Source organism: Engystomops pustulosus, chromosome 9 (assembly GCF_040894005.1).
Source record: "Engystomops pustulosus chromosome 9, aEngPut4.maternal, whole genome shotgun sequence".
Classification (NCBI taxonomy): Eukaryota; Metazoa; Chordata; class Amphibia; order Anura; family Leptodactylidae; genus Engystomops; species Engystomops pustulosus.
In genome coordinates, this window is record NC_092419.1 from 57,862,217 (window position 1) to 57,878,821 (window position 16,605).

Genomic DNA, 16,605 nt, shown 5'->3' on the forward strand with positions numbered 1-16,605 from the left:
ATGGAATAGATTGAGTGCCTGTATGTGGCAGTCCAAAAAAGTTTTCAAACCAGAGGAGCAGGTAGGTGGCCCTCCAGAAAAATTGAATAGATTGAGTGCCTGTATGTGGCACTCCCAAAAATTGTTTAAAACAGAGGACCGGGTAGGTGGCCCTCCAGAAAAATTAAATGCATAAAGTACTATAGCTAGAGCCAGTGGGCCCTGTCAAAAAATAGCCAGTTTCCTCTGCTTTAGTGTACAAAGAGGAGGAGAAGGAGGAAAATGAGGAGGAGGAGGAGTGCATAAATTATTCAGGTTGAGCTTCCTTCACCTGGTGGAGATTGGAAATTATGAGAAATCCAGGCTTTATTCATCTTAATAAGCGTCAGCCTGTCAGCGCTGTCAGTCGACAGGCGTGTACGCTTATCGGTGATGATGCCACCAGCTGCACTGAAAACCCGCTCGGACAACACGCTAGCGGCAAGGCAGGCAAGAACCTCCAAGGCGTACAGCGCCAGTTCGTGCCACATGTCCAGCTTTGAAACCCAGTAGTTGTAGGGAGCTGTGTGATCATTTAGGACGATGGTATGGTCAGCTACGTACTCCCTCACCATCTTTCTGTAAAGATCAGCCCTACTCTGCCGAGACTGGGGACAGTCTTGCTGGGGTGACATAAAGCTGGCAAAAGCCTTGTAAAGCGTACCCTTGCCAGTGCTGGACAAGCTGCCTGCTCACCTACTCTCCCTCGCTACTTGTCCCGCAGAACTACGCACTCTGCCGCTAGCGCTGTCAGAAGGGAAATAGTGTTTCAGCTTGTGCACCAGGGCCTGCTGGTATTCATGCATTCTCACACTCCTTTCCTCTCCAGGGATGAGAGTGGAAAGATTTTGCTTGTACCGTGGGTCCAGGAGAGTGAATACCCAGTAATCGGTGCTGGAATAAATTCTTTGAACGCGAGGGTCACGGGATAGGCAGCCTAGCATGAAATCTGCCATATGCGCCAGAGTACCAACACGTAAGAATTCACTCCCCTCACTGGCCTGACTGTCCATTTCCTCCTCCTCCAACTCCTCCAACTCCTCTTCTTCTGCCCATACACGCTGAACAGTGAAGGACTCAACAATGGTCCCCTCTTGTGTCTCACCAACATTCTCCTCCTCTTCCTCCTCATCCTCCTCCACCTACACCTCCTCCGATATGCGCTGAGAAACAGACCTAAGGGTGCTTTGGCTATCAACAAGGAAATCTTCTTCCCCCGTCTCTTGTGACGAGCGCAAAGCTTCCGACTTCATGCTGATCAGAGAGTTTTTCAACAGGCCAAGCAGCGGGATGGTGAGGCTGATGATGGCGGCATCGCCACTGACCATCTGTGTTGACTCCTCAAAGTTACTCAGCACCTGACAGATATCAGACATCCACGTCCACTCCTCATTGTAGACTTGAGGAAGCTGACTGACCTGACTACCAGTTCTGGTGGAAGTTGACATCTGGCAGTCTACAATCGCTCTGCGCTGCTGGTAAACTCTGGATAACATGGTTAATGTTGAATTCCACCTCGTGGGCACGTCGCACAACAGTCGGTGAGCGGGCAGTTGGAGGCGGCGCTGCGCTGCCCTGAGAGTGGCAGCATCTGTGCTGGACTTCCTGAAATGCGCACAGATGCGGCGCACCTTCGTGAGCAAATCAGACAGATTGGGGTATGTCTTGAGGAAACGCTGAACTATCAGATTTAACACATGGGCCAGGCATGGCACATGTGTCAGTCTGCTGAGTTGCAGAGCCGCCACCAGGTTACGGCCGTTGTCACACACAACCATGCCTGGCTTCAGGTTCAGCGGTGCCAGCCACAGATCAGTCTGCGCCGTGATGCCCTGTAATAGCTCTTGGGCGGTGTGCCTTTTATCGCCTAGGCTCAGCAGTTTGAGCACCGCCTGCTGTCGCTTAGCGACGGCACTGCTGCTGTGCCTAGAGCTACCGACTGATGGCGGCATGCCCACGGATGGTAGTTCGGAGGAGGAGGTGGAGGAGGGGTGGGAGGAGGAGGAGGCATAGTAGGCCTGAAAGACCTGGACCGAGGTAGGCCCCGCAATCCTCGGCGTCGGCAGTATATGACCAGCCGCAGGGTCAGACTCGGTCCCAGCCTCCACCAAGTTAACCCAATGTGCCATCAGCGATATATAGTGGCCCTGCCCGGCAGCACTCGTCCACGTGTCCGTGGTCAGGTGGACCTTGTCAGAAACGGCGTTGGTCAGGGCACGGATGATGTTGTCTGACACGTGCTGGTGCAGGGCTGGGACGGCACATCGGGAAAAGTAGTGGCGGCTGGGGACCGAATACCGAGGGGTGGCCGCCGCCATGAGGTTGCGAAAGGCCTCGGTCTCTACTAGCCTATAGGGCAGCATCTCCAGGCTAAGCAATCTGGAGATGTGGACATTAAGGGCTTGGGCGTGCGGGTGGGTTGCACTATATTTCCGTTTCCGCTCCAGCGTCTGGGGTATAGAGAGCTGAACGCTGGTGGATGCTGTGGAGGATCGTGGAGGCGATGATGGGGTTTTTGTGCCAGGGTCCTGGGAAGGGGGCTGACTATCAGCTGACACAGGGGAAGGAGCAGTGGTGTGCACGGCCGGAGGTGAACGGGCTTGGTGCCACTGAGTGGGGTGTTTAGCATTCATATGCCTGCGCATACTGGTGGTAGTTAAGCTAGTAGTGGTGGAACCCCTGCTGATCCTGGTTTGGCAAAGGTTGCACACCACAGTCCGTCGGTCATCCGGTGTTTCCTTAAAGAACCTCTAGACTTCTGAAAATCTAGCCCTCGCCACGGGAGCTTCACTACGTGACACATTTGGCGCTGATGCACCTGCTCTGGCCCTGCCTCTCCGTCTGGCCCCACCACTGCCTCTTCCAACCTGTTCTGGTCGAGGACTCTCCTCCGTCTCAGAAGCACTGTGTTCACCCGGCCTCTCAACCCAGCTTGGGTCTGTCACCTCATCATCCTCCGATCCCTCAGTCTGCTCCCCCCTCGGACTTCCTGCCCTGACAACAACTTCACCACTGTCTGACAACCGTGTCTCCTCATCGTCGGACACCTCTTTACACACTTCTTCCACTACGTCAAGAAGGTCATCATCACCCACAGACTGCGACTGGTGGAAAACCTGGGCATCGGAAAATTGCTCAGCAGCAACCGGACAAGTGGTTTGTGACTGTGGGAAGGGTCCAGAAAACAGTTCCTGAGTATGCCAGTTGAAATGCCAAATTTTCCTGGGAGGGGGCAGACTGGGGGGGAGGGGGCTGAGGTGCAGGAGCTGGAGGAGTGCCGATTTCGGTGACATGGGTGGACTGCGTGGAAGACTGACTGGTGGACAAATTGCTCGAAGCATTGTCGGCAATCCACAACATCACCTGTTCGCACTGTTCTGGCCTCAACAGTGCTCTACCACGAGTCCCAGTAACTTCAGACATGAACCAAGGGAGTGTAGCTCTGCGGCGTTCCCCTGCTCCCTCATCAGCAGGTGGTGTCTCACCCCGCCCAGGACCACGGCCTCTGACCCCTGCAGTAGTTGGACGCCCACGTCCCCGCCCTTGTCCTCTACTCCTAGCCCTCGGGTTAAACATTTTGAAAATGAAAGTTATAACTTTAATTTTTTTTTAACTTTTTTTTGTGTTTTTTAGTTTTTAAAACCAAACAATGCTATCCTATTGCTATGGCTATTTTCTAGCCAAGTATGAAAGCACACTGCTATGCCAGATGAGATGACGCTGAGTTATGAAAAAATAAACGTAAAATAAAAAGAAACTGCCAGACTGTGCCTAATTGAAATCCAACCCCTAATAAATTTTCCCACTTCGGTCTTTGCGATGGATATGTGCGTCACTAAGCGCTAAACACAGCGGTCGCAAGTCTCACTCCAAATTCCTGACAATTGGCTAGTAGATGCACTGCAGCAAGGACAGCCACCAGCAGATCAACCAGAAATAAAATATATATAACGCTATTGTAGGCGTAAGTAAGCCGTTTGGATTCTCCTTTGGCTATTTTCTAGCCAAGTATGAAAGCACACTGATGAGATGACGCTGAGTTATGAAAAAATAAACGTAAAATAAAAAGAAACTGCCAGACTGTGCCTAATTGAAATCCAACCCCTAATAAATTTTCCCACTTCGGTCTTTGCGATGGATATGTGCGTCACTAAGCGCTAAACACAGCGGTCGCAAGTCTCACTCCAAATTCCTGACAATTGGCTAGTAGATGCACTGCAGCAAGGACAGCCACCAGCAGATCAACCAGAAATAAAATATATATAACGCTATTGTAGGCGTAAGTAAGCCGTTTGGATTCTCCTTTGGCTATTTTCTAGCCAAGTTTGAAAGCACACTGATGAGATGACGCTGAGTTATGAAAAAATAAACGTAAAATAAAAAGAAACTGCCAGACTGTGCCTAATTGAAATCCAACCCCTAATAAATTTTCCCACTTCGGTCTTTGCGATGGATATGTGCGTCACTAAGCGCTAAACACAGCGGTCGCAAGTCTCACTCCAAATTCCTGACAATTGGCTAGTAGATGCACTGCAGCAAGGACAGCCACCAGCAGATCAACCAGAAATAAAATATATATAACGCTATTGTAGGCGTAAGTAAGCCGTTTGGATTCTCCTTTGGCTATTTTCTAGCCAAGTATGAAAGCACACTGATGAGATGACGCTGAGTTATGAAAAAATAAACGTAAAAAAAAAAGAAACTGCCAGACTGTGCCTTATTGAAATCCAACCCCTAATAAATTTTCCCACTTCGGTCTTTGCGATGGATATGTGCGTCACTAAGCGCTAAACACAGCGGTCGCAAGTCTCACTCCAAATTCCTGACAATTGGCTAGTAGATGCACTGCAGCAAGGACAGCCACCAGCAGATCAACCAGAAATAAAATATATATAACGCTATTGTAGGCGTAAGTAAGCCGTTTGGATTCTCCTTTGGCTATTTTCTAGCCAAGTATGAAAGCACACTGATGAGATGACGCTGAGTTATGAAAAAATAAACGTAAAATAAAAAGGAAATGGCAGACTGTGCCTAATTGAAATCAAACCCCTAATAAATTTTCCCACTTTGGTGTTTGAGGTGGATATGTGTAACACTAACAGCTAAACACAACGGTAGCAAGTCCCCCTGCAAATTCCTCACAATATGGTACTAGCTGCACTACTAGTGCCAGCAAGCCCAGCCACAAGCAAACAAAAAAAAAAAAGTATAACGTTATTGTAGCCCTAAGAAGGGCTGTTGGGTTCTTGTTGAATCACTCCTGCCTAACACTATTCTAATAGAACACCCTAACGCTTTCCCTGACCAGCAGCAGCTCTCTCCCTAGCGGCATCCAGACACAGAATGATCCGAGCAGCGCAGGCAGGGGCTAGTCTATCCCAGGGTCACCTGATCTGGCCAGCCAACCACTGCTATCGACGTGTAAGGGTACCACGTCATGCTGGGTGGAGTGCAGAGTCTCCTGGCTTGTGATTGGCTCTGTTTCTGGCCGCCAAAAAGCAAAATGGCGGGAGCTGCCATTTTCTCGAGCGGGCGAAGTATTCGTCCGAGCAACGAGCAGTTTCGAGTACGCTAATGCTCGAACGAGCATCAAGCTCGGACGAGTATGTTCGCTCATCTCTATTGGCCATCGATCGGATAGCCAGTAGTGATTGCACTCTCCCTATAGCCCTCTCCTATCCTCCTCTGACAGCACTGATGGTCTGTCTTTACACTTCATTTAAAGGGGCTGTTACAGCACACAGTGGCTTTCTGCATATATTTCATATATTTCTTCTTGGGTTACTGACTTTCGACTGTATTTTGATTCTTCACCGCAAATTGCCAGGGCATTTGCCAGGATTTGTGGCAAATCCAGATTTTTGGGGAAATTTGAATCAAATCCAGGTTTGACAAGTTTGCTTATCTATTTAGGGGTTCAGTATATAGTTAATGCAAGTCACATTTAACTGTGATCAAGTTACTCAAATTCTGTTTGGGTACAATCTGGAAAATTAAACTTATATTGACAAAAAACAACACTTCATTGTATTTTTAAACTGTATAATGATTTCTAAAGTTAATGTTTAAAGCTGTACCATGTTCCTTTCCATCAGTGTCGTGCGGTAAAGATCACAATTTTGGGAGAAGAAGGGGTGCCTGTGCAGGTGGATGGAGAAGCCTGGGTGCAACCTCCTGGTGTCCTCATGATCCAGCACAAGAACCGAGCTCAGATGCTTACAAGAGACCGGGTATGTCCATAACTTCTGCAAGGGAGAATGAGATGAGGAAAAGAATAAACATGCTCATAGCTCCACACGTGTATTATGCTAATAATTTTTACAGTGAAAGTCTGGAGCTTACTGGATCTGCATTGTCGCACAGTGATTTCATTGATTGTACAGCACCATGGAATTAATGATGCTCTATAAATAAATAAATAATAATGGTTAAGAGCAATCACAGAGAGACTAGCTAAAGGCCAATTTGGAACACAAAACCACCGATCCACAGGTTTAGTTTCTTAAATGTCCCCGACAGGTTCTCTTTAAGCGATTCTGAAATGCAAAAGATCTACATTTAGATTTATGCTATACATATAACATGCATCATGAAATAAGGGTTAATTGTGTCACCAATATTCAAAATAAACATATAAAGGTGCTTTTGATGTGAAATTCTCACCATATGATGGTAACAACCCATCCAATCCACAATGGAAAATAAAACAAAACAATAAATGTTCATAAATGAATACTGTATGTGAATGAATGTGTAATAATGAGAAAAGGCATATGGAACGAGAATTGAAATGGTTGCTCAGGTTGTACAGAAGCATTTGTTGGAAATGATAAATAAAGACACCTCCTGTATGGAAAATCTAGTCTCATTGGTCAAATGTGATTTTAGCACATGCTCCTGCAAAAGTATTCTTTAAAGGGAATCTACCATTTGTTTTTATGCGTTGTGAACCAAACATACCATGAGAATGCTTTAGCTACGCTGATGCAGAAACATATATTCTTTAATCCTTGAGCCTAGTGGTTTTGCTGAAAAAACAATTAAGGGTCTTGGGAAAGCTGGGTGCCTACATAAACACGTTACACACAGAGCTTCCATAACTGTCCAGACAGGACTAATTAAACTGAGCTGGATGCCTCATACACAGCAGCTGAGGAATTTTGCAGCGATTGACTGCTTTTGCCTGTCAGGTACAACACAGCGAACACGCATTCTCGGCTTATGCTAGGCGGGACAAGGCTGAAGCAGTGTGTAATTAGGGTGAGAAGAAGCACTGAGCCAGCCAAAGAAGCGAGAGTGCCTTATTATCATAATTTTGTAATTGTTTTTTATGCAAATCCATTTGGCTCAGGGATATACAATGATATGTTTCTGCATCAGTGTAGCTAAAGCATTCTTTAGCACCTTGCTAAAGGTATGTTTGGTTCATAATGCATAAAAACAAATGGTAGATTTCCTTTAAAGAATACTTTTGCAGGAGAATGTGCTAAAATCACTCTTGACCAATGAGACAAGATTTTCCATACAGAATGTGTCTTGATTTGTCATGTCCAACAAAGGCTGTATTTTCCTGAAATTGGAGCTAATATGTTAACTTTAGTAACAAGGAAATTTTGCAAAGGAAAGTGACTTGCAATTTCCTAATGACTTGATAATGTACAAGATATTGAAAAATAATTAAGTAGACAAAATACAATTATTACTCTACTACTACACACTGCAGCTTCTAGCCTCAATTCCAGATCCTAGTGTACCATGTATAACTACTACCAGATTAAAAGGATTAGAAACATTTTTAAAATGTTGTTTTTACTTTTCTTTTGTATTTTCCTGGGTATTAATCAAAGCTAAAATAAGAATAGCATAAAATGAAACCCTGTGTATTTCTGTATTAAAGGGAATTGCCCACGAAAGAAACTTCTCAAATGTTAACCCCCTGGTGATTTTTAGCCAATAAAGATTATTTTTCACCCAATACCTTTTTTTACTAAGTTCTCTAAGAAGACATGTGCTATGAGATGCTGTGTGCTGACAATGTGCTTAGATTATCATGGTACAGGGTTTATCTACACTTTTATTTAGCTTCTGAACATCCTACTAGTATCTGACACATAGAAAAAGAGAGATCAGACACATCAGAGATAAGAGATGATGAAATCCATGAGATGGATAAAAACACAATGACACTCCCAGCTTTGCTAACTCATCTATAACCCACACAGAGTCAGGTCTGCTATATGCATCACTCAGATAAAGACCTTATCTTTCTGTAGCTTGTTGAGCAAATCTCTGCACACTGCTGCTTCCCGGCAGGAGGTGCCTGTGTCTGAGCTGGTCTTGTAATGCAGGAAGGAGGAGCACTGCATTATGCAGACAGGAGAAGCTATTCATGAGAAGAATACGGCCATAGTCAGAAGATTTACGGTCATATCCAGGGGCAGCCAAAGACAGGTTGGAATTAGATCTGTGAAAGGCTGCATTTTTGTTAATAACAGCGAATTAGAGAATGTGCTATTTTGTTATCATGAGTATATCTATGAATTTTGTCTTTGTGGGAATACCACTTTAAGACACAAAAACTGAACAAAATAATTTCTCATTTTCAGATGCCTTAAGTGGAGCAAATCTCTCTTACTGTTTATAGGTTGGAACAGTAGGTCCATCAAAAAGACTTCCCCCATTGTTAGGCACGTAAAAAAGGAACATTTATTTAGTTTAGATATTTAATTAGTTTACAAAGTTATTTATTTCCTCTATGAATTCATTTATTTAGGCATTTGAAAGCACTTTAAAATCATGGGAGGACAAAAGAAAAGGAGAAAACTATAGGGCTGTGCCTCGACCAAGACTTCATTCCCAACAATCAATGGAGTACCTTACTGAAGAAGAGCTCGCTCATTTGCAGCAACTTGCAGGTTCTGCAGAGAATCTTATTAGCAGGTATAACTCAGTAATTGTGCAAGTATTTTATGTTCACCCTGGATAATTTAGTTACAGTCTGATTTTCTCTAGGATTTACTGCTGGTTTTGGTTTACAAATACTTGTGTTTTCACAGATACTAACGTATCTGGTAGAGCATGATTAATTTTTTAATTAAAATGTTTTGTAATAAATTAAGCATAATTTACTATATTCTAAAAGTTACATTGAAGTGCATTAACCTCACATTTGGTGCTAAGGCTTTATACTTATTTATTTCACAAACCACACTATGTAAGCCATAAAGGTGTTTTCTTAACCCCTTAATGACCACCGTATCGGCTTTTTACGGCGGTCATTAAGGGTACTTCTTCTGACGCATACGCCTTTCTACGGCGGCGCGTCAGAAGAAGATTTCGGTACATCGGGTCAGTATAGTGCCGGTGTCGGGCTGTGATATCACAGCCCAGACCCGGCACTAACACCCGGGATCGGAAAAACTCTGATCCCGTGTGTTTAACCCCTTACACGCCACGGTCAATGCAAATAAAGTAAATAAAATACAAAAACACGTACATATTTGGTATCACCGCGTCCGTATTAATCTTTACAATAAATCTAAATCAATATTGAACCCGCTCGGTGAACTATGTAAAAAAAAAACTTGAAAAACTTCCCATAATATACAATTTTTCATCAAACACCATCACAAAAAATGTTCTAAAAAGTGATGAAAAAAAGTTACGTTCCCTAATATGATACGACTGAAAAGAACAACTGTTTTCGCAAAAAATAAGCCCTCAAGCAGATCTGACAACAGAAAAATACAGAAGTTATGGCCCTGAAAAGTTGTCAATAGTAAAAACAATGCGATTTTCTCCAATATTGGTTTTGCTCAGGATTGAGCAAAAATAAGAAAAACTATATAAATGAGGTAACAACGCAATCGTAGTGAACCAGAGAATAAAGATAAAATATTATTTTTACATTACGGTGAGCGGGGGAAAAAAAATGCTAACAATCCAAAATAAAAATTGATGATTTTGTTTGTGTCACCCTTGAAATAGTTAATAAAATCTCATGAATAAGCTTTAGACTCCCAAAATAAATTATCTATACATTGTATCTCATCCCATAAAAAATAAGCCCTCATATGTTCGCATTACCAAAAAAAATAAAAATATATAGGTTGTACAATGTGACAATACAAATCTGCTGTGAATGGCGCCTCCATTCATTCTATACTCGGCCGTGCGCCCGTACAGCAGTTTACCACCACATATGGGGTATCAGTACACTCGGGAGGAATTGGGCATGAAACGTTGCAGTGCGTTTCATCATTTAATTTATTCTGAAACTGTCAGTTTTGTCCTAAATGAATGTATTTTCCAAAATAATTCTATAGTTTCTAAATCGCAAGTCCATATTTTTTAACCCATGTGAAACACTTAAAGGGTTAATAGACTTAATAGAAGTTGTTTTACATATGTTGAGGGGTGAACTTTCTATAGTGGGGTAATTTATGGGGTTTTACTATTATTTAGGCCTTACAAAGTCACTTGGAAGCTGAGTTGTTCCTCAAAATGTGAGTTTTGCCAATTTTCATGAAAATAAGAAAAATCGCACCTAAAGTTCTGCACCTCATAACATCCTAGAAAAATGACCGGAAGCATAAAATATCATCCCAACATAAATCAGATATTCTGTAAATGTTAATTATCAAACTTTTTGGGTAGGTTTACATCTTGTCTGGAAACCAGAACATTTCAAACTTGGAAAATGAAGAATTTTTACAAACTTTTGCCAAATTTTCACTTTCTTTCAGAACGAAACGCAAAACTTATCACTTAAATTTTATAACTAACATGAAGTACAATGTGTCACGAGAAAAACAAACATTCTCAAAATCACCCGGATATGTTAAAGCATTCCAAAGTTATAACCAATTATCGTGAGACATGTCAGATTTGAAAAATCGAGTCTGGTCATTGAGCTGAAAACTAGTGTCGGAGATAAGGGGTTAACTTCACTAGGGTCCCAGACGTGGAAAATGTAGAGACCTCAGTTCTCTGTTAAGTTTAAGTCTCTTCCTGCCAAGGCCACTGCCGTACATACTACAGCAGTTGCGCTTAGGATACCAGTTCAACACTTTGGGCTGATGAATGTTTGGTCACCAACATATGGTACATAGCATGATTAGGCAGTCAATTGGCTGGGGTGTTGAGGCATCTGCAAATCTCAAATTAATGGCCTGTAATAAGGATAGGTGATTGATTCTTAAAAACAGACTTTAAGTACATTTGATACTTTAAAAAAAAGTTTTCTAAAAGTTGCTTTAATGTGTTTGGCAATGTGCAGAATCCGGGATGCAGCTAAATCGCACAAGGCCATAGAACAAGAACTGGCTCATGCTGTAAATGGCAGCTTTGGGGTATTAAGTGATGTATTTTCCAACAAGTTAAACAATTCCCCTGAGGTAAGTAAAAATATTTAATTATCCTTAAATAATAGATTTGATAAATTTTGTTTAATGTTCTTTATGTTTGAAAAAAAAAAAAAAAATATATATATATATATATATATATATATATATATACATGTATAATGTGTAGGAAAATCAAGAGCAGCACATCAAAGTGAAGATTGTGGTGCAGAGCCGTAGGAACCGTGGCAGTGGATCCCAATAAATAAGTCCCAAAATAGGCAGGAATGAGGTAAAAAAAATCAAGGGTGAAGTTTTATTCCATTCCGACGTTTCGGTGGTGGCACACCCTTTTTCAAGCATAATCACAGTGAACACATACCAGCTATTTAAAGGTGAACAATGACTCTCATTGGTCAGACAACAGTGTAGCTTATACAGGCGGTCCCCTAGTTAAGGAAACCCGACTTACAGACAACCCATAGTTACAGACAGACCCCTCTGACCTCTGGTGAAGCTTTTTGAATGCTTTACTATAGTCCCAGACTGTAATGATCAGCTGTAAGGTGTCTGTAATGAAGCTTTATTGATAATCCTTGGTCCCATTACAGCAAAAAATGCTTAAACTCCAGGTGTCACTGGGGACAAAAAATTTTTTGTCTAGATCTACAATTATAAAATATACAGTTTCGACTTACATACAAATTCAACTTAAGAACAAACCTCTTGTACGTAACCTGGGGACTGCCTGTATGAGCAAAATGTATAAAAAAACATCATCAGAAATACAAAATTACATGCATGTCCTAAAATTTTAATATCATATATGTATATATGCAATAGTGTCTCAGATTAAAAACATAAAGTCCCGCCTATCTGGATATGACCTGCCCCCGTCTCCTTATCCATTCATAAAAAATCAATAACCTGCAGTTAATTCACCTGTCTCGGTGCGCCATTCAGAGGAAAGGCGGAAGTGGTGTAACACCGCCGAATGCTCCCCTGATGTTTTTAATCTGAGAGACTATTATTGTACTTTATAATAGCCTACGTAGCGGAGATCCGTTGTCAACTCAATGATTCTTCTGTGTACAAATGGGTGGCCATTGACCCCAAATTTGAGATCAGGTGGCATATTAAATATCTATTAGACATGGCTGTACAAGAACATGTAATCACTGAGGACATGCACAAGTATCTCCCTATTTGATTTCCTATATCACCTGTTATATACATCCTTTTTTGGATGCGGTACTAAGGGAATATGTCACATGTAGTAGATCATACATTAAAGATACATCAGATTTTTTGTGCAAATTCAATTGTGCATGGGTACTGGATTATAGTCAAATTGTGTTGGTATCATTTGATGTGACTTCACTGTACACCTCTATACATCACACTAGGGGGTTGAGTGCTATAAAAAAAATTCCTGGATGGCTCTGGATGCGGGCAAACATGGCCCCCTCATATGCAAATATAATGATGGCAGCATTGGAGGAGGATTTCATCTATGTCTCCCACCACTTTCAGCATGTTGTTGAGTGGTGGCCATACATAGACGACATCTTCCTCCTCTAGACGGGTAGCATTGAGGAGTTGGAAGCATTTCATACGTTTTTAAACACAATTGACGAAGAAATAAAATTTACTAAAGTTTTTTCTCAACATGAAATTCAATTTATCGATGTACTGGTCAAATGTAGGTATTACTACAGGCTGGTCTACAGCCGGTCTGAATAAGGAACATGCCCTCATCCAAGATGGCTACCGCTATCCTCCCTTTCATGACACAAGCACGCCAGACGATAACTGGAAGGGATTATCACTGATACACATCGGGGGAGCATTCGGCGGTGTTGCATCACACACATCTGCCTTTCTTCCGAACGTTGCGCCGAGACAGGTGAATTAACTGCAGGTTATTAATTTTTTATGAATGGATAAGGAGACTAGGACATGTCCCGACAGGCGGGACTTTATGACAATATTGCACTTTATTGCCACTGAGATATGAATTTTGTCACTTTATACAAATATCATATACAAATTTTAGAACATGCATGTAATTTTGTATTTCTGATGATGTTTTTGCACATTTTGCTTATATAAGCTACACTGTTATCTGTCCAATGAGAGTCATTGTTCAACTTTAAATAGCTGGTTTGTGTTCACTGTGATTGTGCTTGAAAAAGGTGCGTGCCACCACCGAAACGTCGTAATGGAATAAAACTTCACCCTTGATTTTTTTCACCTCATTCCGGTGTGCTGCCTTTTTTTGGACTTACATATATATATATATATATATATACACACACAAGTATAAGAATCTATACATGCTATGCAAGCCCTCTTTTAAAATTTGGTGTTCCTTCCCAACACCTTCTGTAAGATGGATATACGGCAGTAATAACCACGTCGCTCTCGCGCTGCTGGCCGACACTCTTCTGCACTAACCAGCACAATTCACCAGTGAGCTGACACACTCTCCAAACAGCAGACTGGTGTGTCAGGGCAACGTTTGATCATAACCCCAGCTGTGTAATTTCGCTGACACTGGTTTAGTACTTTACTGTGTATTACAAAACTGCAGAGACAGGTCCATCTTAATTGTTATGAATGGGGACTGGAGAACTGCAAAATTTACAGCTAAATCAACAGACCCTTTAGGCCCACATAGTTCATATGCATGTTAACAGATAAGATCATCCCAATTAAAGGGTATATTCCCCATGACATGTGTATGTGAAATTATGGCAAATGAGAATATTATATAGTATGTAAAATTGTAAAACTGACAGAGCGGACATTAACCACACAATAGTAACTCAAATATAGGATAATCTAGATGTCTAGAAAACCAAAAAAGAAAAGGGAGCCCCGTTGGATAATATATCACTACAACTCTCAACCAATAACTGATCTACAACCCAAAAGAGAGCCGAAAAAAGCCATCAGAAATTAAAATTCATAGTATATTTTATTGTTAAAATAATACACAATATGCAAAAAAATACCACATAATAGGGAAAGAAATAAGGGGAAACAAACAGCCCCTGATGGAAATTGGGGCAACCACGAAAAACATAAGTGCCCTGCAGACACCCCAGAACCTAAAGGTAAATGATAGTATATAGACAAGGAAGTCTAATATATAGTAAATAATGCAGACGGGAACATGAATAGAGGAGTAAATCCTTAATTAAGTCCTATGTGAAGTGGGGACCGGAGGTACCTTCCGGCTCCCACTGTGCACAAAATCAATTTAGTCCTTTCCCGTAAGCATGATGATAGGTACAGTGGGGGACCCCAGGAGGCCAATGAACTGCACCCCGACGCGCGTTTCGCTGATGCTTCGTCAGGAGGTCCCCCTGACGAAGCATCTAGATGTCTGGTAAGATATATGCTTGTTAGAATGCTAAATTTCAAAAGAAGCTATGTACACTAAAATACATTTTAATATAGAAAGAAAGGTTATGTTTTAATAACCCCTAACTTTTCTCAACTTTCTCTATCCCTATATTGATCAGTGTTACTGATGGGTCGTCCACGCCCCCCGATTTCCGTCGCGTGCAAGCCTGCGCCGATGTGCCACAATCTGATCGCGTGCCAAAAAAACCCGGCGCAATTCCGGGAAAATCGGCGCAAATCGGAAATATTCGGGTAATACGTCGGGAAAATGCGAATTGGGCCCTTAGTAAATGACCCCCAGTGACCTACATTGTGTGTGCTTGTTCATTTTTATGTTTTTCTTTCTAAGATTTGTATTGACCTGTTTAAAATCCACCAACGAACTTTATATATGAATCTGAAAAAAATTATTCCATTATGATGAGCATCTATACTCATGTGCAGATGGGGTTGCAGATGTCCCTTAAATAGAACTACTCCATCTACATCATTGTCTGACTTCAAGAACTTTTCATAAAATGGCATTTTATGTGTTAAAATGGCTCCAGACCTAAGTCTCACTGAGAATCTGTGGCTTGACTTCAGAATTGTTTACTGACCTCCTCCAACTAATCTGACTGACGTAGAGCTATTTTGCATAGAAAAATGGAAACAACCACAGCATCAATACGTGCAAAGCACAGTCATGGTAAAAAGTTTTGGGAATGATACAAATGTTAATTTTTACAAAGTCTACTGCATCAGGTTTTATAATGGCAATTTGCATATACTCCAGAATGTTATAAAGAGTTATCAGCTTAACATCAATTAATTGCAAAGTCAATATTTGCCTAGAAAATGAACTTTTTCCCCCAAAACACATTTCAACTTCACTGCAGGCCTGCCTTAAAAGGAGCAGCTAACATCGTTTCAGTGATTACTCCAGTAACATAGGTGTGGGTGTTGATGAGGACAGGGCTGGAGATCAATCTGTCATGATTAAAGGGTTATTCCCATCAGGGCATTTACATTTAATTAAATTCATTTGCCATATGTAAACATTTCTTCAATTGGATGTTATTAAAAAAAATGTTCCTGTGTGGAGATAATTTCTCATAAATGTAGTCATGTTGTGCCTTAGAAACCAGATAGCTTCCTCGGATATGACCACGTCACACTCTGGCTGCGGTGGCCAGACTTGCGCTATAGAGTCCTACCTGAACACATGGATTCAGCAATCATTACCACAGGACGGCTGTGGGACCTGCAGTAACTCCCAGACACTTCATATACAAAAACAATTTGTTTCTTTGTGCAATCCCTCCAGCAGAGGTGGTCGTATCCAAGGAAGCTATCTCATTTCTAAGGGACCATATCACTACATTTATGAGAAATTATCTTCACACAGGAACATATTTTTTAATAACATCTAATTGAAGAAATGTATATTTATGGCACATTAATGAAACTGAATGTGAGTGCCCAGACGAGAATACCCCTGTAAGTAAGAATCACACCACTGGGCACTTTAACTCCTTAGCACTCCGCGCCGTAGCTGTACTTGCGCTGGGTCCTGCGAATAGTGCTCAGTGCAGTAGAGCTGTGGTGCAGAGATGATGCTGGTTCGGCTCTGCACGGGAGCCAAGCTGGCATGGGGGGTTGGGGGATGTCCGCGGTAATCTACGGTTGCGGTCAGCGCGACAGTTGCATTTAACATGCCTTTGCAGGGTCTTTCCCCCACGATCAACACCCCCCCCCGCCGTTTTCGGGGGCAGCGATGGCATATATGGGATCCGATCAGGACCCCAGAGATGCCTAAAGGCAATGCCATTAAGGTTGCATCTCTGATGTCATC

General features: G+C 42.2%; 1 protein-coding gene across 7 annotated transcripts in view; it reads left to right on the forward strand.

Annotated features, from left to right (window-relative positions):
- LOC140077441 (diacylglycerol kinase eta-like) overlaps window positions 1–16,605 on the forward strand; it is a 212,407-nt gene that overhangs the window by 182,442 nt on the left and 13,360 nt on the right. For all 7 annotated transcript variants that reach the window (XM_072124658.1, XM_072124664.1, XM_072124659.1 and 4 more), the window contains 3 exons: window positions 6,114–6,248; window positions 8,792–8,958; window positions 11,297–11,414. In XM_072124658.1, the coding sequence (XP_071980759.1) occupies window positions 6,114–6,248; window positions 8,792–8,958; window positions 11,297–11,414 (420 nt within the window). The remainder of the gene's footprint in view (window positions 1–6,113; window positions 6,249–8,791; window positions 8,959–11,296; window positions 11,415–16,605) is intronic.